Source organism: Ochotona princeps, chromosome 6 (assembly GCF_030435755.1).
Source record: "Ochotona princeps isolate mOchPri1 chromosome 6, mOchPri1.hap1, whole genome shotgun sequence".
Lineage (NCBI taxonomy): Eukaryota > Metazoa > Chordata > Mammalia > Lagomorpha > Ochotonidae > Ochotona > Ochotona princeps.
Window position 1 is genome coordinate 54,259,095 of NC_080837.1, and position 27,661 is coordinate 54,286,755.

Here is a 27,661-nt window from a genome sequence, read left to right on the forward strand (position 1 = left end):
TGACCTAAGAAGAATTTAAAAGCATTCACATGAATGTTCATACGTTTTAAAAGGTGTCAGGTTATGTAAATGGCTAGTAGATTCCTGATGTTTTAAATAGTAAACTTTAAAAAAAGGATTTGTTTTATCTTTATTGGAAAGTCAGATATACGGAGAGGAGAGACAGAGAGGAAGATCTGTCTGTTGCCTCACTCCCCAAGCGGCTGCAATGGCTAGAACTATGCTGATCTGAAGTCAGGAGGCAGGAGGCAGGAGGCAGGAGCCTCTTCCAGGTCTCCCACGCAGTGCAGGGTCCCAAGGCTTTGGGCCGTCCTCGACTGCTTTCCCAGGCCACAGGCAGGGAATTGAATGGGAAGCAGGACTGCCAGGATTAGAACTAGTGCCCATATGGGATCCCGGAGCACATGCAAGGCCAGGACTTTAGCCACTAGGCTGCTGCGCTGGGCCCTAAATACTAAATTTTTAAAACATGTCTAGTAACCTACAGAATAATAGTCTAGACAGCATTGGTATTTATGTGTAAGAGAGTAAGTGTGCAATAGTTGGTGATTGATTAATCCAGTGGTTGAATGCTGCCAAGCTCCAGCCTTTAATGTGCCTTTCCCATTTGCTTGCACGCTGGCACCATCTAGTGTTAACAAAGAAATAAGCTTTTCATCGCTTTCTCTTGCTTTCCTTCCCTTTCCTTTCCTCCCTGCCCCGCATTTCTACTTAACCGAAATAGCATCTTGGCCTGAGAGACGTTAACAAATACAGATTGAATTATATTCGCTTCCAAAATGAAGAATTATGCTTTTGGCCACCTCATGATGAAAACTGACATTTATTGACAGGCACATGTGATATACTTTATCACTTTTCAAGTCTTTTTTCTTAGTAAAATAGTCTGCTAGAAATTGCTGATTTTATTTTCAGTTGCTCTGTCAATCAATATATCTTCTAATGACAAACATTAATTCCTCTTAATAACTAATATTAAATGTCATGTTAGGTCCACGTTAATATTTACATATTGTCACTTTCTTTCTGCCACCACTGACAGATATATTACTATTAATAAAAACCACCAAGTGGTCGTGGGATACTGATGCTTAGAGCCTTGCAATCCAAAGTGTAATCCTTGAACTGGAAGCTTAGCTAACACGTGAGGACCATTAGAAAGGCAGGGTCTCCTGTCCCCAAACTTGCCCCGTCCTGACCCCAAGAAGATGTCCAGGTATTCAGATGAACATCAGAACGTCAGGAGCACAGTTTTAGGGATTTGTTACCTGCTCCATCCAGTACCCAACCCTGCCCCCCTCTGTCATTCCAACCCCCTCCCAATGATTGAACATCAGCCAAGCCAAGACTAAGGGCTATGATTGCAATTTTGATTTAGTTTCTAATATTTTATTCTTGGAAAAAATTATGCAATTTTCTTCTCTGACTCACAGCTTACTACATATAAATTGTATCACTGCTGTTGAGACACACATCAGCAACTGAACAAAGAAGGCACAGTTCTTTGCTACCTGATCCATCAGCTTTGTGTCTGGAGAGGTATAATGAGTCAGCCATTTCGATTAGCTGAGGGGAAAATTGCCAACTCTGAAATTTCAGGACTTACAAATGCTAAGAAACATATTTAAGTTTGCTGTGTTAGAGTCACCATTGGAACAGACAGCAGAAAGTGAGGCTTAAATAATTTCTGGCAGTTGAATTGAAACTGAACAATTACGGTCTGTATTATTGAGTTTGAAATTTTAAGATCTTTCTCAGATGTGAACTTTATATATTTATAAATCTTGTAAGTTTGTGATGAAAATGCTGGCTGTCACAGCCATTTATATTTTGGTTCCTGGGCAGCTCATCAGTTTAACAAATCAGTAGCATTCTAAATTTAATTAAATTTTGGGGGACATTTACTTTACCTAATGATCTCAGACACTTTAGATGAATATTGAGATAGACTTATAAGCATAAAACGTGTCTTTCTATGGACCTAGGCAAGTTTAAAAAATGGAATAAACTGGTGGCTGGCAGCAGACTAAGCCACGGTCTGCAGTGCTGAAATTCCATTTGAGCACGGGTTGGAGCTCCAGCTGCTCCACTTCTAACCCAGCTTCCTGCCAATATACCTGGTAAAACAAACAAAAAAAAAAGATGTATTTGGACCCTTAGCAACCTGTGGAAGACCTAGATTCCAGCTCTGGACTTCAGCCTACATCAGTCCCGGCCATTGCAGCCATTTGGGAATTGAAACAGTGGGTAGATGATTTCTCCCTGTCTGTCTCTCTCTTCGTGTATGTGTGTGTGTTTCTCTCTATATCACTCTACCTTTCAAATAAATATAAAATAAATATTAAAAAGAAAATGTAATAAAGTTACAATTATGATAAACAGAACTATTTTGAATTATAAAATTAATCAAACTTTTTAAAATGTTTAAAATGAATTTTCATTTTATTTCAAACACAGAGAGAGACAGATAGAGAAGGAGTTCTTCCATCCAATGTTTCACTCCATCAGTATCTGCAGTAGCTATGACTGGGCCAAGCTGGAGTTTGGAATCCAATCTGGGTCTCCCACATGGATGGCAGGGACCTGTGGACTTGAGCCATCACCCCTGCCTCCCAGAGTGTACTGGAGCTGGAGCTGGAGCCAGGATTTGAACCAGGCTGTCTGTTTGGGATGCTGATGTCCTAGGGGTGTCTAAAATACAGTGTTAAATGCCTGCTCCTCAAAGTCTGACTTTTATTAACGTCTCAGCTAATGTCCGTGAAAACTTCAAGGCAGGACCACAGAATCTTTAACATATTTAGAAAATCTTACCTTCATAATCACAAAACTTACCACTAAAATTAGGATAAAGTATCAATTTTAAGCTTATGTCACTGCATTTCTTCATTGTTCTAGTGTTTCATGATCACACAACTCAAGACAACGGTATTTGATGCATGACCAGTTCTGCATTTCTCATATTGCAGTGTGTCAAGCATTTTGAATTATGGTTTTTGTGTTGGCACAGTTACAAGTGTAAATCAAGAAAACTAGTCCTTTTGACATTTCTCTCAGATTTTAGTATACAGTGGATTGTTGCTAAAATAAATGAGAAGCTAGAGAGTTTGCTTTCGTCCAAGGTGGGACTCCCTGATTCTGAGGCTCTAAGACCTGCCTGCTGGGGGTATGCTGGGTGAACCCTTGAGTAGGGAATACCCACAGGAGGTGGGGGAGAAGCGGAATCCCTGTACAGCTGTGACAGAAACTGTGCTCACTCATACCCCCAGCTCTGCAGTGATACCCTGTCTCCCCCAGCTTCTGTGCCCTGAGAGCTAGGAGGTATTGGCTGGGGGAAGCTCTCAAGGGAGCATGTGACCCTGGTTGAGGCAGCTGAGGACAGTTCCCAGGAAAGGTCTCAACTGAGCGCTGTGGACAGCCAACACCCCTGGCAGCTGAGGGAGTAAGTGCGTTGATCAGAAGGCGGGTGGGGGAGGAGTATAAATGCCACCCTCAGCCTTCACTGCAAGTACTTTCTCATTGTTATTATTAAAGGAGGGGTTGTCCCAGAAGATTGCCAGCTTTAGCCATGAAACTTAATTCCAGGAGCGGCAATATTACAGCAGGCTGATCCCCATAATACAATGGCAATGCCACTCTTTGCTTAAAGGCTTTTTAGAGAATGCATGAAAACAGGGCCATGATGTTGGCAGGGAGATGGCAAAGAGGTTCTCTGTACCAACTGTCTCTTGCAGCTGTGAAAAGACACACACAGCCTGGCTGCCAACTGGGGCTCATTGTGCATAGGCTGAATTTAGTTCCCTCTCCTGTCAACTTGCAATTCTATGTTGAAGAAAATTGGTCTGATCTGCCACCATCTCCATCTCTTAGCAACTGAGAGAGATTAAATAACAGCTGGGTATTTGGATATTGAGAGCTTGAAGGTCGTGAAAATGGAATATAATGGCTGTTTGTATTGGCGGGGGTTGAGGGAGGCAACCCAAATGATGTAATCCTAATTCCTAGAGATGTTTGGAATGCTACATGGGTTACAAAGTGAAAACCAGTTTAAACTGGTTGAACTATATCTCACCAAAATAATCCGTTTGGTGCAGAAGTCCCTTCACACACATGTATTTGCTGAATTTAAATCTCTCTGGAATGTTGGAACTACAACGTGGAAAATAGCTTTATGTTCTGCATTATATTCTATAAGATTGGCCTACAGCTTTCTTACCACAAATTTTAAACAATAATTCTCATATAACATAGATGGCATTTTGGAATCAAATTTTATTTTTGTTGTTATGGGCAGTGGGGAAGGAAACATGAGGAAGAGGAGAGTAAGTGAGGGTAGGCTCCCAAGTCAGTGATGTGCTGAAAACTGTTTCCTAGGCAGCTCACTCTGTCTCCAGGGAGCATGCACATCAGGTAATAATGGCATTGCATGTTTGAAAACGAGAAATTGAAAAGTGGAAGCCAAATGAAGTCGTTGATAAGTTGTTTTCCTTCTTTCCTGGGGCCATCTGGTTTTCAAATTAGGAAGATCAGAAAATGTTGTGTTTTTTCTCTCAGAATGAAACCAATGTCAGTTTAATGGAAATTCTAAAGCAGGAGAGAAGTGGAGAGAGCTGGATGGGGCAGAGAGAGCTCCGCATGCGTAAACAGTAGGGTGAGCTGCTCACTTCTTGCATTCCAGGGTTCATAATCCAAACATTTTGCAACTATTTAGTAACTTGTCTGGACAAAGTTTGTTTGAAGGGGTGTGGATTAAATGGGAGAGGACTGAAGATCTAGTGCTACACATGGTAGGTAACCGCCTGGTCTTGTTTTTCAGAGCCTGTTTATTCACCACACACGTAGCTTCCAGCCCAGCATGGTGGGCAGAGAGCCATTGTTGTTGTTTTGTTTGTAGTTGTACTTCCTTGACACCTTGTACAGGTAGGTCTTGGATTCACTGCTCTAGTCAATATGGGCTTCCATTTTTTTCCCTTGTTGGTGCTAAGAGATTTTAATTCCTTTCACTTGAACTGGTTTCAGTTCCACAGAGGTGTCTTGTTTATGACATAACAACTTTGAGGTGGTGAAGTACAGCTCCCCCAAGACTGCATCCATCCAATTTACAAGTGAATCTGAACTGAGTGAAATTGTTAACTTTGTGGGTCAAAGGCAGTTGAATATAGGTGCTCTCATATGGTTCGGCCTCTATGTATACAGACCACTTCAGTTTTGTAAGGAATGGTTATTATTAACACCGTACTTAGGATTTCCTGAGAAAAGGAGAAAAATTTCAAGGTAAATAAACTAACTTACTTGTAACCAAGTTAAATTCGGGGGAGGGGAGACGGCTGGTTTATAGTTCATGAACACACTAAAGAAAGAGGGATTGCATATCTCTGGAAACTCATTTCACAGAGAGAGATGAGGATTTGTTTCCTTTGCAGAATATGTTTCCAGTTCATTTCATCTAGCATTGATTTTTTTATATTTGTACTTCACTCATTTTCAACAACTGTGTTAAGTTTCTACAAATTTATAAACTCTTTGGAGAATAGGAAGTATATTAGCTTTTGGAAAACAGATGAAAACTTTAACCTTTGATCCATTTGGTAAAGAGGTTTATTTTGTTCACTGTCACAGCCCTCACATAGTCATTCTCAATTTTATGTTTTTATTTCAGACCTAGGTAGTACATTTCTTTAAACTTCCCCACTGGAAAAGAACACATGGATCTATGCCCTGACAAACATTATAGACAGGGATGGCAGGCTCAGTGCAGTGCTCTTTTAGACTTCCAACAGATTGTGAATGTGTCATAGTCACAGCAAACTGGCCAGGTATGGTGGCTCAACAGGCTAATCCTCAGCTTTACAGCATCCCATATGGACTACAGGCACTGCTACACTTCTGATCTAGTGCCCTACTTAATGGCCTGGGAAAAGAGCAGGGGACGGCCCAAGTTCTTGGACCCCTGCATCCATGTGGGAGACCTGGAAGAAGCTCCTGACTCCTGGCTTTGGATTGGCTTAGTTCTGGCCAATCCATTTGTGGGAGTGAACCAGTGGATGGAAAGTCTCTTCCCCTCCCCCTGCCACCCTTTTTCTCTCTGCCCTTCGTAGTCCTAACTCACTGAATGAAGCAATGGAGTTGTAAAGTCGCGCTGCTCTCCTGCAGTTGGTATTTGCAGTGCTAGGGCCAGTCCTCCAGTCTGTCATTAGAGTTGGCTCCTTTAGTCTAGTTACTGCTCTGCCTTCATGCTGACTCCAACTGGTTAATAGCTTCCCAATGTATCATTTTTAATGAATGTTTTTAATTGTTATTCTTATTTTGAAAGTGACATTTTGCAAGGTGTCTTGATAGACTGATGTTGGCAGTTCTGTCAGTGGGCTGGATGGGGGGGTCCAGGTCTTGTCATTGATTCAGGAAGGATTCAAAGAAAGGAAATAAAAACCAGTAGGAAGATGTTATTTATTGAAAAAGCAAATATACCCATTTGAAGTGGATGTGGCATGGTTCAGAATGAGCTGCCCAGCCAGGGGATAAGGTCTAATTCTCTCTTCCTCTCCCTACTTCTCTCTACCCCCCTCTGTCTGATGAATTCTTTTTTTTAAGATTTATTTTTTTTTATTACAAAGCCAGATATACAGAGAGGAGGAGAGACAGAGAGGAAGATCTTCCATCTGATGATTCACTCCCCAAGTGAGCGCAATGGCTGGTGCTATGCTAATCCGAAGCCAGGAGCCAGAAGCTTCTTCTGGCTCTCCCACATGGGTACAGGTTCCCAAGGCTTTGGGTCGTCCTCAACTGCTTTCCCAGGCCACAAGCAGGGAGCTGGATGAGAAGTGGAGCTGCCGGGATTAGAACCGGCACCAGTATGGGATCCTGGTGCGTTTAAAGCAAGGACTTTAGCTGCTAGGCCATGCCAGCGGGCCCTCTCTGATGGATTCTTATGGCAGCTTGGAGAGTCACCCTTTATCATGTTCTAGTAGGTCTTTGCACAGGTGCAATTGGGATTATATGTTGTAACATACATTGTGTGTTTTATTGCCAGCTTGGGTCTCTTCCCAGGGATGTGCTTCTTGCTATTATAATGAAGCAGTGGTTGGTGAGTGGTAAAGATTGTTGCTCCCTCTGGTAAAAATGATTGCTCTTCTGCTCAGTGCAGTGCAGTGAAGTAGTTGGGACCTGGCAGCTTGGTCATCCTTAATCAACAGGTTTTTTTTTTTTTTATCAGGAGGTGCTTGTAATATTGTTACTACTTGCCATATATTGATTTGCCTGCCCCAGGCAAAATCTCAGTTCTATGAAGAGCAAAGCTTCAAGAGAAACATCTGAATCCTGTCCCTGTGGAGAGTCAACTGAGAAACTAAAAGCACCTTCTGTTTGCTGTGTTAGGACACGGCCAACCTGCTCACCTTGCATTTGAGTGTGATGAGCAGTCTTGGAAGCTATAAATTATTTTCAGTCTTTTAGCATAAAAATATTGTAAGTCAGTTTTTAACTACCAGTACTCATGTTATATCATTTGGTTAGTGCAGTAAATTTTTCTTGTCTGTATGTGGAAGAATTTAATGTGTTGTTCTTAGATGTGTTTGTATGGTATTTTTTCTAGGAATACACTGCTTTTTATTAATTCAGTACATACTTATTAGGCACCTAACGTACTTCAGACACTGTTCTCAGCACAACAGTCAACAAAATGAACAAAAAAGTCATGCACCTAACATTCTCATGGGGCAGGAGGGTGGATGGATCTGTAGAAATAATTCCTTTAATGGTTTTAGAGGCCTAGGGAGAAATATGCAGTACTTCCTCATTCAGGAACCCCCCAAAGCCATTTTACATCTTCATCAGATAAAAACAGACACAGAATTGGAGGCTGAAACTGCTTTAAGTTGAACTTCCCTGTGTGAATCATCATCAGAGATGCGTTAAATTAAGAACTCTGTATGAGAATCTAAGTTTCCTACTAGACCTTATTTCCTGTATGTAGACTTTTATCTAACCATATTTTGTGTCAGTAAAATTCTCATACAGTTGAGCTATAGTGAATGTTTTTCTGAATCATAAAGTTGGAAATATTTGGGGAGAAGGAATAGGGAAAGGAAAGAGGTAAAGAAGAAGAAGGGAAAGAGAGAGGGAAGGTGAGATAGCAAGAGAATCCATAAGCAGAAGCAGGTTAAGAGCGATGTGGAAGGTGGCACCCACAGTCCTCCCAAGCAGTGACAGCTGGCTGCATCAAAGCTCATCTGGGAGGCTTCCATGTGTGTTTGACTGTCCTGACAAGATAATTAATGCTGTGACTCCAAGACTGGTTTTGTATCACAGATTTGCAAAAAATGCCTTGTGATATATTTATTACTTTGGTCCCCAAAATCAGACTTAGCCATATATTTTCAGTAGTGAAGCATGTTTATTTAAAATATGTTGTTATGCTGGAGGGGCAGTTTAGAGTGGTGGTTAAGATAGTTGATTAAAACCCAGCTATGTATATTCAAATTCCAGCTCCACTTCTTACATGGGGATATGAGGCAGAAAACTGCTCCTCATTTTCCTCTGCTGTAAGATGATTCTCATAACAGAATCTATCTCATGGGACTACAATGAGCATTAAATTAGATAGCAGCTGTGAAATGCTTAGAGTAATGCCTGGCCATAGAAAGCACTATATAGTGTGACAAGAGTAATGAAAAAGTCTTGGATTATCCTGTCAATAGGCATTGTGTGGCTGAAGTTTATGGAATCTTCTAGGCATCAGTCCTAAATGCAAAAAGTAGACTCCAAGTTTCAGAGAAAAAAATGTGTGCTGAGCATTGCCATGTAGGGTGTTTTGAGTTCTCTCATTCACTGGTTAAGAGCCAGCATCACAGTGCTTTTGCCAAGAGGCATCACAAACATGCATGTGTACCCACAAGGCAACTCACTGTGTAATTGCCATTAAATGTGTTAAGAAGGCATCATGCTGAGATCTGTGAAACGATAGAGTGGATGTCAGGGGAGCAAGTCTTTCTGCTAGACAGATGACAGAGTGGTTAAGAAAATGAATAGTGAGGTGGAAAATTCCAGCTCCATTTGCAGTGAAGATGTGAAGTAGCAGCAATGCTAAACAAACAGCCTGTGGATGACAGGATAAAAGACCAGTTGTCCTTAGCAGGCAAAGTTAGAAGAGGTCGAGGAGACAGCAGAGGAGACCTCTGGCTTCTGAAGACACAAGAAGTGTAGTTTGATGCTAGAAGGAGCTAATCAAGTTGATGAAAACTGAGTTCAGCCTGAAGTATACATCTGCTCAAGGTGCCAATCAGAGGAGAGAAAGTCAATACCCTTGTAAGTTTTATGAGGAACTCCTGAAACTATAAAGTTATGGCTTATGCTTTAGGGAGTAATGATTGGCTATGAAGAAAGATGATGCTGGCTGTTTTTGGCAGGAAATAAGTGTAGAGGCTGGATGCATAGGTCAAGGGCAGGAGAATGGTTTAATTATGATACAAAATTGAAGAGATTTCTTGGTGTAATGGTCAGCAACTTCTGATTTCTACTGTGTTATCTTTGGCTCAGAATTAAATTGAGGTGGTAGGAGATAATTTCAGGTCACACAGAACGAGTTCAGGAAGATAAATTGGGAGAAGATGAGAGGATGGAATTGCCCATGTCTATTGCCATAATAAGGGAAATATGAGAAGGATGCTATGTGAGTAAGAATTTTATTGGCTTTGAGGTTTTACACTTAGGAACATGAAAGCACTTCTAACATTGGTGGATTTTTGCCATTGTATAAAATTGTTTTTAAAATAATTTCAACTGTTGTCTCCTGATTGTATGAAAAATATGTATTGTAAAATGATGGCAAGTAAAAATTATCTGTGGTTCTCTAGGAATATCCAGAATTACCAGTTTTGATATATATATTTTTCAGTTTTTATATACATAAGTAGAAAAATGCTTCTTCCAGTTCTCCCATGTGAGTGCAGGACCCTAGGCAACTGGACTGCCGTCCAAGGCTTTTCCAGGCACATTAGCAGGGAGCTAGATTGGAGGTGGAGCAGTGGGGACATGAATAGGTACTCATATTTGATATTGGCATTGCAGAGGGCAGTGTAACCTGCCATGCCATAGTGCTAGCCCCATCCGTCATGATTTTGTTGTTCCTTTAATATATCCTAAACATTTCTTTGTGTGCCATGTACATTAGTCCATCCACTTAATTATCTCAAAACTCATGTGCTCAGGGAATTTCTATTAAGTTAAATACTGAGGTATTTTGCCATGGTCTGAATGTTTTTGTTTCCCTCAAAATTTTTCTTTTTTTTTCTTTTGTAATTATATTATTTTATGATACAGTTCCATAGGCCCTGAAATTTCCCTTACCCCCTGCCCCAAATCCCTCCTTCCTACTGAATTTCCCTATATTATTGCTATAGTATTGTTCTTCATAAATAATTATATGTCCATCATTGTGGGGATGGACAATGGCAGAAAGCCCAGCATCCTATTGTCAAGATACAGTAAACAATTTCATTGGGAGTCCATTTTTGATTTGTAAGTAGAGATGCGTACTGCATTGTATCTTCATATCTGGACACGATAGCCTCTATTACACAGTTGCTATACATCCCCTTAAATGAAAAGCCATAATACAAAATCAACCACAGGAAGAAAAATGGAAATTTACAGCACCATGAAGTTAAATAGCATGCTGCTGGATATGATAGTCTCCATTACACAGTTACTATACATCCCCTCAAATGAAAAACCACAAAACAAAATCTAGAGCAGGAAGAAAAAAATGAAACTAACAACACCATGAAGTTAAATAGCATGCTACTGAATGATTAATGTGTTGCTGAAGCAATGAAAGAACCTTCTTGAAGAAAATGCTGCTGTGTGTGATCTATGAGTCATTGAAGAATTTAATGAGAAGAAAGTGTTCTGAAGAGGTGAAACTTAAAAAAAATAAAAATCCATGAGATGTATTTTCTGTTGATGTTTGTTAGTGAAATGTATCTCCTGCAGGCAACAAATAGATGGATTTTGTTTTCTTAATCAAGTATACTTATCTATGGTGTTTGATTGATGAGTTTAAGCCATTTACATTCAAGGTTAATATGAATGGGTGGTAATAGGGTCCTGTCTTTTTAGCAATAGGTTGTTCATCGATTTAGTCTTCTGTTATTTTACTGGGATGTTCTTTGCATTTGCCTTTGGTTTTGGTGGGTGCTATTCCTTTTCTCTGTCAAGAGAACATCTTTAAGTATCATTTGTAGGACAGATTTGGAAGAGGCATATTCTTTTAACTTTTCTTTACTGTAGAAGGATTTTTTTTTTTTTTTTTCGTTTTCAAAAACAAAGGAAAGTTTTGCTGGGTATGTTATCCTGGGCTGACAATTTTTTGCTTTTAGAATCTGGAATATGTCACTCGGTTCTCTACTGGCCTATATACAGTTTCCTGTGAGTTTAATTGGCATTCCTTTATATATCAATTGATTTTTTTCACGTGCACGTTTAAGGATCTTTTCCTTATGTTCAGCTGAAGAAAGCTTGATTATCCTATGTCATGATGAAGATTGCTTTTGGTCAAGCCTGTTAGGAGTTCTGTGCCTCTCCTGCATGTTGTTTCCCAATTCTTTCTCTAGATTAGGAAAGGTTTCCCTTATTATTTCATTGAATACACCTTTAATTCCAGATTCTCTTTCTGCACCTTCTGGGACTCCCATGACTCTTATGTGTGGCCTTTTAATAGTGTCTTTCAATTCCTGAATACTTTTTTTAGCTTGACCCAGCTCTGCTTCTAGCTTTTTGTTTGTTTCCCTATGGTGACAGGAAATATCTTCTAATTTTGAAGTTCTTTCATCTGCCTGCTTCATTCTGTTTTGGAGACTCTCCACTGTACTTTTAATTTGCTCCACTGTGTTCTTAATTTCTGATACATCAGCTTTCATTTGATTCATTTCCTGTGTGACATATTCCTTAAATTTCTTAAACTCCTATGTTAACGTGCTTCTCGTTGTTGATAAGTCTTATAACAAGTGTTTTGAATTCTGTATCCCCCGTTTTCTCGATGTCTTTCTCAGTGAACTCTGAGGTTGGCATAGGGTTTTGCTCCTTTGCAGGGGAATCTTCAGTAATATTCATTGTGCCTTTGTCTCTTCTTTTGCTTTTGATCATTGTACTTTTGGTTAGCAGATTCTTCTCCTTGGGGCAGGTTTCTGTAAACTGTGTACCCACAGGTCTACAATTAAATTTTACTTATTGTGGTTGGTACATGGTTCTTTGTAGTCACTTGTGCCACTCCCTCCAGTGAGTTCCAGGTCTGGGTTCTTATGTTAGATTTCCACCATGGATCTCCTTAGCCTCGCTCCTGGCTCACCACTCTTCATCTCCTGTGATTTTGCGCAGGGCTGTACCATCGTGGTCTACAACCTTTCTGCCACTTTTGGTTCGAGCAGGTGCCAGGATTAGGGAGACAGCAGGTGTCCTATAGAGCTAGGTTGATGGTGGTGCTGATCTTGTCAGAACCTGTTGGCTGTGAAGTTTGAGGGCCACACAGACCTATTTTGATCCATACGATGCCATAGTTGGTATTATTTTCCCTGTGGGACCAGTGCAATGCACTGAGATCAATGAGTTTGCTCCCAACTCAGTCATGTGCAGCTCATTGTCGTCCCCTGCAGTCTTTTTTCTTTTTTTAAGATGTTATTATTATTGGAGAGACAGAGAAGAAGATCTTCCGTGCGATGATTCACTCCCCAAGTGAGCCGCAATGGGCCAATGCGCGTAGATCTGAAGCCGGGAACCTGGAACCTCTTCCAGGTCTCCCACGCGGGCGCAATGTCCCAATGCATTGGGCCATCCTCGATTGCTTTCCCAGGCCACAAGCAGGGAGCTGGATGGGAAGTGGAGCTGCCGGGATTAGAACCGGCGCCCATATGGGATCCTGGGGCTTTCAAGGCGAGGACTTTAGCCGCTAGGCCACGCCACCAGGCCCGGTCCCCTGCAGTCTTAAAGCTCTTGCCACACTGCGAGAAATGTTGCCTGATGTGCCACTACTAGAGTTCTTGATCTGCTGGCCATCAGATCTGAGGGCTACCTGGACCTGCCTTGGGTGGAACATGTAAACGCCACATTGTTGCAGTTTGCTGAGCCAGAAATGAGTGCAATCTCAGCTCAGTGCATGTGGAGTCCTGTCCTGTAGCCTTTGTCTCCCTACACAAGATGGTGCCCAATTCGGCTCTGCCGGGTAAAGTGGGCTGTGAAATTTCCCCTGTTGCTGCATCACCTATCTGGAACCTGCTACTCTGTCTCTGTTCCTGGTCAAATCAAAAGACCAGCAGAAGGAGCAGTTCTTTGTCTGGGTTTACCTGAGCTCCCAGTGAACACGCCTCCCTACCTTGTTGCTGGTGGAATTCTGGCTGTGTTTTCAGTTCAGATCGCTGCTTGCCGAATGCTGCTGGGTTATCGGTCACTGCAACACCATAACTTTGTGTCCGCTGCTTTCCCGTGTCTGTCAGTTTCTAGGTTCCCTTCTGCTGTCATTCTGTCCTCTCTTATTTCCTGGAATTGCTCTCTCTGCTTCATACTGGCTAAAGTTTCTCCATCTGTTTAAAAATGTTCTTACCCTATTCCCCTCAAAATGTTTAAGTAGCAAGATCTTCCTCTCTGTCTTTCCTCCTCTCTGTATATCTGACTTTGTAATAAAAATAAGAAAATCTTTAAGAAAAAGATGTTTGTCTCTCCTATTCTTGGTATATCTGCCTTACCAGTATAAATAAATAAATCTTAACAAAATCGGCAACAACAAAAGGATATGGTTGCATTTGTCACTTGCTTGACTTTGTTGTCACTGCACCATGCATGATCTCCATGTAAACCACAGTGAAGACACACTCACAGCAGCCAGAATTCAGTATGCTTTAGTCAGCCGGCATGGATTCTTCCTAGTCCTCGTCAGCCCTCACTGCTGTTCACACAAGCCCCAAGATCCTTCTGCTCCAGGGAAATGTCTGGTTGGTTTCCTGACTGCTTCAACACACAGAATTGAATCATATGGCAGACTCATACAACAAAGCGACTTTGAAATTTGAAATCTGTAATTTTCTGATGCCTGTCTGTCTATTTATCTATCTATCTATCTTTCTATGATTGTAAAAATAAGCAGTAGATAAGTAAGAAATTTCTTTTCATATTCTGCAGAGGTAACTCTGGTTGGCAGCTTGGTGTATTGATAGGTTTTTAGTCCATATTTACATTCATACTATGAAGATGTATTCCTTACTGCTGTTATCTGTTGGTAACTGTCTTGTTTCACATTATATTTTAGGACCTCTATCCATATCAACATGTAGAGATTTACCTTTTAATTATTGATTGATCAATCAGTAGTTGTTAAATGTTGTTGATTGACTAGTTGTCAGTAGATAATCTATGACAAAACAAAAAAATTCCAAAGATGATTAATAAAAGAATAAACATTAAAAGGAAAGCCTCTCCTGCTTTTGTTTATTCTTTTGCCTGACAATTCATCTCTCTGAGGCAATCATTGCTATAATTTATGTATATATTATTTCAGAGCAATTATGAATGTTATTATTCCCTGCAGTACATAGCAAATTGTAACATCTTCCAGCCTGAAAAAGAAGAAACTTCCTTGGCTCTCCATTCCCTTCCAGCTACCCAATTTCCTTATTGCACTTACAGCAATAATCCGTAAAGAATTGATTACAATAGCTGTTACCAATCTCTCTTTTCCCGCCTTCTGATCATCTTACTGCAGTCTGTTTTCATCTAATATGTAAAGATCCATTGTGTGAGGATTTAAAATCATGAATTTAAGAATAAAGATAGAATGTTCCCGGGAATATAGACACACTACATATCTCTGGTCGCACCCTTTCCATCTCTTCAAATGTAACTTGATTTTATGACACTGTGGTCATTTCCTAGCTTTAGAACTTTACTACCCATGTAAGCATCTCTAAATATTACAGTTTACTTTGCCTGTATTGTATTTCAAATAACTTTGTTTGATATAGATATATCCTTATGGCTTATTTTTGCCCAAAGTATATTTATGAGATGTATTAGTCAGTTTTTCATCTGTGTAACACAATACCCATGGAAATTAACTTCATAAAGAGAAATAATCAGATTTAAAAAATTTGGGAGCTCCATTGGATTAGTGTTGGATGGTAGTGCTGGAGCATATGCAATACAAGGATCATGTGATATGTCAGGAAGCAGAATGGGTGGGCTCAAACTTAGGCCTTTATAACAACCCTCTCATGAGGATAGCTCCTGATGGCACATACCTACCAGCCTAAGGACTTCCCACCAGGTCCCATCCATAGACAGTGTAATTAGATTCAGTTTCGATCTTTTTAGTACCTTTAACTTATGCTCCTGTAGTTTAAAGTTCTGTATGAGTTCAGAAATCATAGCATATTCAAACTGTACCATGAGGATTTTTTTCCCCAATGAATATTGCTTTTTTATCAAATGCTTTTTTTTGTTAAAGATTTATTTTGTTTTTATTGGCAAATCAGATATACAGAAAGGAGGAGCGACAAAAGAGGAAGATCTTTCATCTGCTGACTCACTCCTCGATGGCTGCCATTGCTGGAGCTGAGCTGATCTGAAGCCAGGAGCATCCTCTGGTTCTCCCACGTGTGTGCAGGGTCCCAAGGCTTTGGGCTGTCCTCGATCACTTTCCTAGGCCACAGGCAGGGGGATGGTTGGCAAGTGGGCTGCTGGGACACAAATTGGTGTCCATATGGGATTCTGGTGCATGCAGGGTGAGGACTTTAGGACTTTAGCCACTAGGCTACTGTGCTGGGCCCTAAATGCTTTTTTCCTGAATGTGTTGAGGTCATCTTATGATTTTTATAAACATTTACTTTTTAAAAACAGATTTATTTCATTTTTTAAATTGGAAACGCAAGTATACGGAGAAAAGGAGATAAAGAGAGAAAGAGCTTTTGTCCACTGGTTCACTCCGCAAGTGGCCACAACTACTCGAGTTGATCTGATCTGAAGCCAGGAGTTTCTTCTGGGTCTCCCGCGTAGATGCAGGGTCCCAAAGCTTTGAACTGTCCTTTTCTGCTTTCCCAGGCCAGAAGCGGAAAGCTTGATGAAAAGTCGAGAAGCCAGATTACGCACTGGTATCCATTTGGGATTCCAGTGGATGCAAGGCGAGGATGTAGCCACTAGGCTATTGCTCCGGGCCCATAAACACTTAGTTTACAAACATTAAACCACTCTTGTTTTTCTGGACTCCACCCAACTTGGTCATGATACAGAAATATTATCTGGTTTATATATTGTTAGATTTATTTTTATGAAGGCTGTCCTGTTTCTGGTTTACTCCAAGTCCTTTGGTGGTCCGTTTAGATCCTCTCTGATTGTCCTCACTTTCACCAGGCCATCATCCCTGGGGAGGGGAGGCTTCTACTCATTTTTGTCCTTTGCATGCTGAGGACTGGACTGACATTCAGCTAAGCTTCTTCACGTCACAGCTTCTCTTGCCTATTGGTAAGATCCTGGCAGAGAAGAACGGCGTCAGCTTTCTTTTCCAAGTTTTCAATGTCTCTGAGATTGAAGATCCAAATCCCTTGTGTTTTAGGAACCCTGATGCCTTCATATTGATCCTGTTCTCCCCATCTTGTTTCATCATTCTCAGTGAAATGAGTGTTCTGTGTAAGCTACTCTGTTTTAACCAGAAGTTGAAGTTAAGAAATGATATCAACTGGCAATCATTTAAGTAGCACAGTATTATCGAGGAATAGTGATGATAATTTTACAGTCATGTTTTCACTACCCGGTTTCCCACGTTTAGTCTTACTTAGTCCCAGTTGTTGAGTGCATTTGGCAGGAAACTAGTGGATAGAAATGGCTCTTTCAAAGAAGACGAAAATAAGCAAATTAAATATTTTTTTAAACTATGAGATCTGAGTCTTAAAGATACTAGTTATTTAAAAATTTTAATTTAATTGAATGAAAATATTTTATGATGAGAAGTATTGAAAAATTTGTAATGCAAGTCCACTAAAAATAATTGTGTAATACTATCTTCAGGCTATGTATATAAAGTGTATGTAAAACAAAATGAATTGCTTAGTTTTAGGTCTCATCCCCATGGTATCTCATTATTAAATGTTAAATAGTAAAAATCTGGGAAGTATATGAAATCTGACTCACTGTCTCAAGCATTTTGGATAAGAGATTCTTAACTTGGGGGCCGGTGCTGTGGTGTATAAGGTTAAGCCTTTGTCTGTGGCAGCAGCAACATCCCATTTGGGCTCCTGTTTGAGTTTTAGTTGCTCCACTTTCAATCCATCTCCCCGCTCGTGGCTTGGGAAAGCAGCGGGGGATAGCCCAAGGCCTGCTATTCAAGTCCGTACACTTGGGATACCCAGAAGCAGCTCAGGCTTCTGGCTTAGAACTGGACCAGCTCCAGCCAGTGCAACATTTGGAGAACGAACCAGTGGTCAGTCAGTCTCTCTCTCTCTTCTATCTTTGTGATTCTGCTTTTCAAATTAAAAAAAAAATTTTTAAAAAGTACTATACCTTGGGGAGAATCCCAGTACCTATGAAACTGTGTCACATAATACAATGTAATTAATGAATTTAAAAAAAAAAAAAAAAAAAAAAGTACTATACCTGTAAAAACTTTGTGTCATAGTTATAGAGCCTTATACTTAGATATTCCTCAAAATCGCGAAGGAGAATGTAAATCCTCAAATATGTGTAGTTTTCCAGACTAATGTTAGTGTTTGGTTCAGATAAGAAAAAGCTTGTCTTGATTTTATCATCTTTCTTCTGTTGTACTGAAAAGAGCTAACAGCTATTTAAATAAGAAGTAAAAATAGGACCTTGTGAAGTGCATGTTCCTTTTGTTTGTGGTTGCTGCCAGGATATAAATGACCACAGAACTGGGCTTGTGTATCTCAGACTTTAAAAATAATAATCTTAATAGTATAGTCTGTGGTAATTATTAAAGAGAACAAAGCAGTGATCAAAAAATTAATTCCTAAGAAATATTCAGGTGGTTCAAATACTTTTATCACTTAAAAATTTACTCTTTTTTCATTTACTCTTGAAATATATTTACAGGTTAAAGTGCCACTAGTTTATAGTTGTGGTACTCTGGGATTAACCCACATTGTAGTTGGCTTTGACCACTGGCTTAGCTCCTTTTACTCTATATTATCAAACATGGGAGAAACTCAGTTTATAAAACGTGGTAGTGGTCAGCACTGTTTCATAATGTGGCCAGCTACGGTGTATGTGGTGCTGGCCTCCGTATGGGTGCTGGTTTGAGTACTAGTTGCTCCTCTTCTCCAGCATCCCTGCTAACTTAGCTGGGAGGCAGCAGAAGGTAGCCCTGCACCCCCATGGGAGATTCAGAAGAAGCTTCTGGTTCCTGATCTCGGTCTAGTCCAGTCCTGGTTGTTGCAATATTTAGGGAGTGAACTAGCAGATAGAATATTCCCTCTCTGTCTCTCCTCTCTCTGTAACTCTGCCTTTCAAATAAATTTTTTAAAAATCCCTTTTTTTTTAAAAGTGGGTTTTGGGATGGTAAAAGAAAGGAGGTACCTGTGTGAGAAATCCAAGTACTATTTATTATCGAAACTGGCAAGAATAAGTCCTAGCTTTAGATTAGGACTGCGGATGGGCTGTAAGTCATACATTTATTAAAATCTTTGCATGTTATTGGTTAATTTGCTTGCTCTTTCATCAGATGTTCATTGAATTTTATAATGTATCTTATGAAGAAGACTGTTACATGCACTGAGCTGCTGCAGAGCTATTGATCACCCTGAATTGACAAATGTCATAAGTGTAGGAGTTGAGTGGCTGTAGTTTGTAGAATCCAGAAATGGGGCACTGGTGGCTCAACAGGCTAATCCTCCATCTTACAGCAGCATCCCATATGGCCACCAATTCTAGTTCTGGCTGCTTTACTTCCAATCCAGTCCTCTGCTTGTGGTCTGGGAAAGCAGTGGAGGATGGCTCAAGTACTTGGGACCCTGTGCCCATTGAGAGGCTCAGAGGAGACTCCTGGCTCCTTGGTTCGGATCAGCTCAGCAGTGGTCATTGTAGCTATTTTGGCAATGAACCAACAGATGGAAGTGCCCTCTGTCCTCTCTTTATATAGTACATACATACATGCATGCTTACCTACAAACATACATAAAGAGATTAAAGAACCCAGAAGCAGGCTGTATTACAGTGATTCTGCAACATTCCAGAGTTTGTTCATTCAGCAGATGTTTGCCTGCTGAGGGTCCAGTACTTTTAAATGTTTTTGAATTATTTTTCTAAAAATTTATTTTTATTTGAAAGGCAGAATTAGGGAAAGAGGAGAGGCAATGAAAGAGATCTTCTATCTGCTAGTTCCCTCTCCAAATGGCTGCATTGGAATGAGCTGATCTGGTAAAGCCAGGAACTAGAAGCTTCTAGGTCTCCTGTGTGAGTGCAGAGGCCCAGGGTCTTATACCCGCCTTTGCTTCCTTCTCCCGCTATTAACAGGGGCTGATTTGGAAATTGTGCTCCTGGGGCTCAAACCAGTGTCTATATGGAATGCTGGTGCTGTACATGGAAGCTCTGATCCCTGCTTTTTACTTTTTTTTCAAAGGCTTATTTATTTTTACTGAAAAGGCAGATATACAGAGAGGAGGAGAGGCAGAGAGGAAGATATTCCATCCACTGATTCACTCCCCAAGTGGCTGGAGCTGACCCAATCCAAAGCCAGGAGCCAGGAGCTTCTTCCAGGTCTGCCATGTGGGTTCAGGGTCCCAAGGCTTTGGGTTGGCCTTGACTGCTTTCCTAGGTCACAAGCAGGGAGCTGGATGGGAAATGGGATGCTGGGATTAGAATTGGTGCCCATACAGGATTCCGGCACGTGCAAGGTGAGGACTTTAGTCACTAGACTACCATTCCAGGCCCTGATTTTAACTTTTAAAAATTTATTTATTTAGTGGCCAGTGTTATGGCTCAGCATCTTAAACTGCTGCTTGGGAAATCTACATCCCATGTTGGGATGCTTGGCTTGAGTCTTGGCTGCTTGTTTCTGATCTAGCTTCCTGCTGGTGTACACCATGGGAGGATGCAGATGATGGCCCAGAGACAGAGAAATCCATCTGCTGATACCTTCCCCAGATGGCTACAGCAGTCAGTTCTCAGCCAGGACAAAACCAGGAGCCAGGAGCTGCTTCTGGATGTGGGTAGCAGGGCCCCAAGTGCTTGAATCAGTGTCTACTGCTTTCCCAGGTGCGTTGGCAGGGAGCTGGATATGATGCAGAATAGCAGGCTTTCAAACCAGCAGCACTCTGATATGGAGTGTGTTTGTCCAAAGCGGTAGAAAAACTGATTTGCTACAATGTCTGACCCACGATCTTGGCTCTTAATTGAAACATTCAGACCATTTGTAATTTTAGAATATTTTTAAATTCATTTATTTTATGAGTTTATTTATTTTATGAACAGTTCCATAGGCTCTGGGATTTCCAGCCTGCCCTAATCCCATCCCTGCAACTTATTTGCCCTGTACTATTGCAATAACATAGTCCTTCAAAAACAGTCATAAGTATTTAAATGTATGCTCACATTGTAAGCATGGACAATGACAGAGAATCCAGCATCCTATTGTCAAGATGTATTTAACAGTTTCACTGGGAGTCCCTCTTTGACTTGGAAGTAGGGGTGCATACTGCGTGTGTCTACTGCATTGGATGTTTGTATTTTTAGTAATAACTTTTTTGAGACTTACTTTATATACAGCATTCATTCTTTTTGTGTTCATAATGCAGTAAGCTTTACTGTGGTAAAAATATGTGACTATAACTACTATCTAATTTTAGAAAGTTTTCATAAGTTTAAAAAGAAAAAAAATATGGGTAGCAGGTGTCCCAGGCATCAGCTTTAATGCAGTGTGCTACAACAAACACCCCTTCAGTGCTGTTTTACAATAGCCTTGCAGAGATGAACCTAGTGTAACAATGGCTGCTTAGAGATCTCTGAGAAGTGAGCAAGGAGGCAAACAGAACATTAAGATGCCAGGCACGAGCAGAACTGGAGAGGAGCTAAGGGGAAGTAAGCCAGCCCAAAGGAATCATGAGGCTTCCAAAGTGACCACTGAGCTGTTTGTTGAGATGTTTCAGAGAATGGCTAGCCAACCGAGGAGGAGAGACTTTGAGCACTTACCAATTTTGGTGTTCTCTGTTTCAGTAGACCATGGCTAACCACTGGCAACACATTTATTCACATTTTTATTAAAATTCTCTAGTAATGAGATTTGATCAGATTGAATTGAATTGCTTCTGGTAGCAATTCTTAGCAAATCCACAACCCAGGGACTTCTTCCTTATATCTAACTTACTCCCACTGCCTCCTGGGAGCTTATGCTGTCTCATGGAGGTCTGACTTCTGTGGAAACCATGAGTGGCCTGTTGATGAGGAAGTTGGAAAACCTGTAAATTTATCCTGTGTTGGCTCTGGGAGTCCAAATGCTCAGTGCTGGCCTGGGGGAACTTGCTGGTAAGGAGCTATGAGGCACTTTCATTCCATTGCTTCTTTTTAATGATTTTTCTCTTGGGTTAAATGTCTATAAAACAGTCACATTAGCCAGTATGTGGAATACTTACTTCATTAGAAACAGCATTCCTTAGTAAATATGTGTCAAATTGTAGAGGGGAACTAACTTGTAATTATGGAAGATGTTTAGAGAATTTTTATATTTACAGCTTTTTCTGTGAAAACTTCGAAGGGCAAGTCATGGGTAGTTTGTTTTCATTGGGGCATCTAGTGGAACAGTGCACTCACTCTGTGGGTGGGTACTGCCAATCAGCATTTAAAACTGTTTTTATAAAACAGCTGTGCTTGCCACTTGCATACCTTTCTTGAATTCTATGCTCCCTGATAGTCCATATCTTGACTGAAGCTGTTACTCCTCTGTGCTTATGCAAGAAGAGGCTGAGCTTTCTAAGGGTATTTAAAGAAAGGTGTACAATTTCAGTATTTCTTCTGAGTGAAAGTAAAAGCCAGTGTAGTGTTGAGGAAGCACATGGACTGTAAACTTCACATATGAGCTTTTGACTGTAGCCAAGCAACTGACACTTTAGACTCCCCTTTGCCATCAGCTTACATTCTCTGGGAACTTAGGTCACTGCCTAAAATAGCCTTACTAATTGTGAGGGACACATGTGCATTGACATTCCAGTTAGTAGTCTGGGAGCTGAGTGACTGAGCATTGGAAACCTTAGCCTAGTTACAGTTCTTGAGTGTCAAGGCAGTGAGACCCAAAGCCCCTAGATGTTCAGGTCTGGGAAGTAGATTGGTGGTCGTGTTTTAGATTCTCTGTTTGCAAAGCTGTTTAGCAAGTGACAGCTGATTTGAAACAAAATTGACTTGGGCTGCAAGAGCTAGGCTCTCTAGTTCCAACCTGTCGGTTGGTGGTCGAGTAACTGCTGGAGAGGATGGCCTGACTGAGGAAATTGCAGCAGATTCTTTAGGACCGCACTGTGCTTTGGATGTCTCCTGGCTGTGCACTCCAGGTAGGCTGTTGCTTATGTGGAATTCTAAGATTGGCAGAAGTCATTCAGCTGTTTAATTTTGCAGAGTTGGGCATATGAATTTCAGGTTGTTTCTGTGCATCCAGCATGCTTAGTTGGTGGGCATGATATTTTATTCACAAGTAGAAGCTATGTCTAACAAAAATCTGCATTGCTGTTACACAAGTGCTGTGAGATTCTAAGACCTGGTGGGTGGGGGAAGGGAGTTCACACAAAGTCATGATTTATCTGGAATATGGTGAAATGCTTCTTTAAAACTGATCTTCCTCTTTTGTATTTTATTTCCATTATTTTAACTGCAAAAATGTTAAGCTATTTAGTGAGTTCTAGCCCACATGATTTTTGTATATTTTTCAACTGCTTAATAAACAGGGTCTGACTTTTATCTTCACACTGAAATGAAAACCAGCACAACTCTTTTGCAAATAACCACACTTAAACTATTATTTAGCCTCATCTAAGTGGAATTAAGATAAAACACTGCAGTATTGTTGCAAAGGTGGCTTATGTTATGCCGTATCAAATTTAGTTTTGACGGTCAGGTCTCTGACACAGAGGCTCAGTGTGCAAAAGCAGCAGGTGATGCTTGTGAACTTCCACCTGAGTGGGTGATTTACTCTGAGTAGATTATTCAGTATTTCTTCAACCTTATATATTATGCCTCATATCATGTGACATATTCCTGAAATATATGTGTAAACAGCCTTTTATAATTGGAATGATTAACACATACATGGAGAGCTGAACGCACTTTAAAGAAATATCTATGTAAAATGAATAGGAAGTTTCAACCTCATATTTTAAGGTTTTGCTTTACATGTTAGATTCCTACATTGAAATTCACTGATATGGCATAAGTTTATATAAGTTTCTCAGGAACAAAAAGCTTTTTTTTCATTATCAAGGCACATGTATGTGTGCATATGTATGTATGTGTGTGTATTGTATATGATTACATGAAACTCTTCTAAGGGCCTTGAAAGTGTTTCTTTATGGGAAGATTTGGGGTGGCTCCTTTGATATATTGTATATCAAGTTTTACCTTAGTGAAGTAAGACTTTCTTAAGACAAGGGACATGGCCCGAGATTTAAAAGATGTGAAAATACAAAATGTGAAATTGCCAATATGAAATGAGTTTGGACCTGTAAAATGGCAATTTTATATGATTCAATCTAATTTTTTAATGAACTTTAGATCATATTAGTGTAAGGTTAGATCCCAACAACAGTAGCAAGAGGCAGGTATTCTCATAATTAAACTATGAAAGCAAGCTAAGTTATAAACAATGTCACCAGGTGTTACTTCCTGTGAACAAATCTAGAATGTATGTGTTATGTCCTTTTGAGTCTTCTTTGGTCTTCTAAAAAGAGCTTGGTGATTCTGCCAAGTGCTGCCTACCGTTTTTATGAGATCCGGTGACACAGTCCCAATGGCTGAGAGATGACATTTAACAAGGTTTGGGATATCTTTGAGAAGTTTCATCTTTGAGAGTTTGCCAGTGACCAACCATATGTCACAGTTTTAGGGCTTCCATATATGCTTTCTCAGGGGTCCTTGTTCTCCATTTTCTTATGGCAGATTCTGAGATCATTGATTTGAGACCTTCATGTTTTATATAGGTGTTTAATTCTATACATTTTTTCTATTTACTGCTTTTAGTCCTTGAAAGATTTTTTTTTCCTTTCAGCTTTTGCTTATTTTTTTTGAAAGATTTGTTTGTTTATTTTAAAGATACAGTCTGAGAGAGTGAGAACGAGAGGGAGAGAGCAAGCTTGACCTCCTTTCTGCTGCTTCACCCCTAAATGCCCACAAGAATCAGGGCTGGAGCAGACCACAGTCAGGAGCACAGAACTCTGTCCAGGTCTCTCATGTCAGCATCAGAGAACCAAGCACTTGGACCATCAACCAATTCCCTTCCAAGCTTATTAGCAGGAAGCTGGATTGAAAGTGGAATATCTAGGACTTGAACTAGCACTCTGGTATGGGGTACCAGAGTCCCAAGTGGCAGTTTAACTGCTATTTTTAGATACTTTGTATTTGTTTTCTTTCATTTAAAAATACTCTTTTTTTGCTTGCTTGTTGACTTGTAGATTATTTAAAAGCATGTTACTTGTTCTTTACAGACTTGGCAGTTTCCCATAGGTCTTTCTGCCACTATTTTCAACTATAATTTAATTTAATTATGATCAGAAACCATATTTCTTGTGACTTTAATCTTTAAAAATATTTTAAGCTGGTTGTACAAGTGTGCTCTGTCCTGGACACTGTTAGAGGGGTTCTTGAGAGAAATGTGTGTTCTGCTGTTTGAGAGAGCATTGGCTCTCTACATACACCTGTAACGTCAGTTAGGACGTAATGGTTGCTAATATTACTCAGATCTTCTCTTAATCTGTTTCCATACTAGTGAGTATTATGTTTGTTTATCATCTATGTATATTTATCATTTATGCATCTAACAATCTATCAGTTATTTGGAGAGTGGTATTAAATCTCCATTTATAATTGTATGGTTTTGCTTCTCCTTGAAATTCTTTTTTTTTTTTTTTCGTTAGTGTTAATACTTAAAGTTGCTGTGTCCCTTGCTAAACTGAAACTTTTGTCACTATGAAGTAATACTTCTTGACTCTTTGTTCTGAAAGTTGCATTTTTAAAACGATTTATTTTATTTGTTTAAAAGGTAGAGTTTGAGCGAAGAGTGAGGGAGAGACAAAAAGATCTTCCTTCTCCTGGTTCACTCCCCAAATGGCCTCAATGGCCAGGTCTTGACTAGGCTGAAGCCAGGAGCCAGGAGCTTCATGGAAAATTCACATTATCATTCAGTTTCATTTCCTAAAAATTGTCTTAAGCTCCATACATTCATTTAATTAAGCTATAAGTAGAGCTCACTGATAGTTTCCAGATGTTTTTCTGCAATTTCAGTTTTGCACTGTTGGGATTTTTTGACTACTGAGCCATTCTTCCTCAACTGTCATGTGATTATTACTTTACAGTGAGTTACTCCCTTTATACACAATTCCTGCTAGGATAAGAGCACTGGTCAGCAGAGTGCCTGCCAGCACTAAGTGACCGGTGTGACCTTTCTGGTGCATGTAGGCGGAATATTAGTCCTTGGTTTTTAACTGTAGATGTCTCCTGAGTTAGGTATAGAAAGGATTTCTTTTTGGTAATTCATGTAAAAGCTTTGGCTTTTATAAATCCCCTTTTCAAAGAAAGAAAAAAAACCCTTTGACTATTTAGTATCTTTGGAGCTGTTTAATAATCAGGTTATCTGTGTATATCTATATCTATATGATATGTGATATGTATGACATATATATGTCAACATGGTAGGACCAAATGAGAAAATTTTGAAATGGAGTTTAAAAGTGTTTAGTTTGGATTTTGTATGATTTTCTGGGTAGCAAATGTTTGTTCATTGATTTATCATTTTCATTGAGGCTCTCCAATGTGATAGCAATTAGAAATCTGAGGATGGAGAATACTACCCAATCTCACTTTTAAGAAGCTACTGTAGTGATAGGCCTCTTCTGGTGTGATATGCTTAGGATGTGGTGTAGCAAAGAGTAATATGAGAGGGGATTCTCTGATCTGTTGGGATCCCTCTTTGTGAAACAGCCAAAATTCAATCAGTTCACTTAGTTTCAGAAAGGTAGTAAGTATTTAACAATATGTACCTTATTTCATTCTTTAAATTTCATTTAATTTATAATCAGTCCACTTTCAATGTTGTTGCTTTGTCTATGTGTGAGGCTTTCCTGGAATTCTTGCTCAGCTTTTCACACTCTGTTTAATATTTATCACTAAGTGGGGTGCCTTATTCACTGTTGGTGGTCAATAAATAACTTGCCAAATGAGTGGGTATTTGCCTCTGAGTACTGTAGAGCAGTAGGAAGGATGTGGAGCTTCATTCAGTCATCTCATGAGCTGGGTGTTACCTGGAGGAAGTGGGTAGCAGCAGATCTGCAGCTGTGCAGGCAAGGCATTCTCAGGGCCCCAAGGAATATTGTGGTGCACCTGTAGGATTAACATCAGAGTTGCATAAGATTTTTGCCTTCTGCATAGTGAGAGTAATGTCAGCAGTGTAGAAAAAAGCAGCTTACAGCAGCACTTCAGGTCCTGTTGGGATTTACACGTGCCACTGTTCGTTTCTATACAATTGGAGCCTCAGCAGCCTGGGCCACACGGATTGCGTAGTAGCGGTCACTAGGTAGGTCTGCAGTAGCTCTGAACCACTGGAGCATGTAGGAGCCATTGCTATTTTTGTATTGTATCAGGATGTAGCCATATTTCAAGGATCTAAACTACTAGGTCAATAACTGATGGTTAAACAATCCTGCACTTCTTCTGTCTTTTTTTCTAGTTTTCTGTGAAAAGATACTGGAAATTGTTGGATAAAACCAAGTTGAAATTAGAGAATTTTTTTAAAGTGGAGTGATACATACTCATAAGTCTTTGTACTTGGTGTACAAATTATACATTATCCTGTAATAGATATTTTTTATTATAGGAAAGCCTAGGATATAAGAAAAAATTCAGATATAAAATTAGTCAAAAGGAGCAAGAGAAAAGAATTCATACTGTATGATTCAGTCTAACCAAAGATCAGAAACAGAAAATGTAAGCTATTTTATTTGGGCAAGTGTACTAAGAAGTGAGTACCAGAGAATAATTTACTTGTTCACTTCTAAGCAAAAGGGCATATTCATGTGCTTCAACAGTTCATGTTAGAATTATTTGTTATGATGGGAATTTGTAATTAGCAAAATTTTAATTTCATACACAAAAATTTAAAACATGAGAAAAATGAAAATTAGTGCTACAACAAAAAAGGATTTTTAAACTTATTCATTTGTTTAGGGCTGTCATTCTTTATAAAATTAGGAAAGTTGCCCCTCTATTGAAGTTTATGATAGAACTTAGCATTCTGACATAGTAGAAATCATCTTTAAAAATATTATTATTATGTATTGAGACATTACTGCATAATGTTTTCTAACAATCTCATCGTTTACATTTGATATTATATATTTATAATAGCAAATATAATAAATTTCACATTTTATATTTTTTCAAGCACTAATCACTTGAAAGGTAGATTAGATGCAGTATTGATTTATTTTGT

General features: G+C 39.8%; 1 protein-coding gene across 4 annotated transcripts in view; it reads left to right on the forward strand.

Annotated features, from left to right (window-relative positions):
• The window catches only part of AKAP6 (A-kinase anchoring protein 6), a 555,986-nt gene that overhangs the window by 225,992 nt on the left and 302,333 nt on the right, over positions 1-27,661 (forward strand). The window contains exon 1 of one of the 4 annotated variants that reach the window (XM_058666319.1): positions 22,210-22,520. The exons of the other annotated variants lie outside the window; for them this stretch is intronic. Within the exon in view, the coding sequence (XP_058522302.1) occupies positions 22,497-22,520 (24 nt within the window). The 5' untranslated portion in view covers positions 22,210-22,496. Of the gene's footprint in view, positions 1-22,209; positions 22,521-27,661 lie in introns of those variants that run through there. 4 annotated transcript variants of the gene reach the window in all.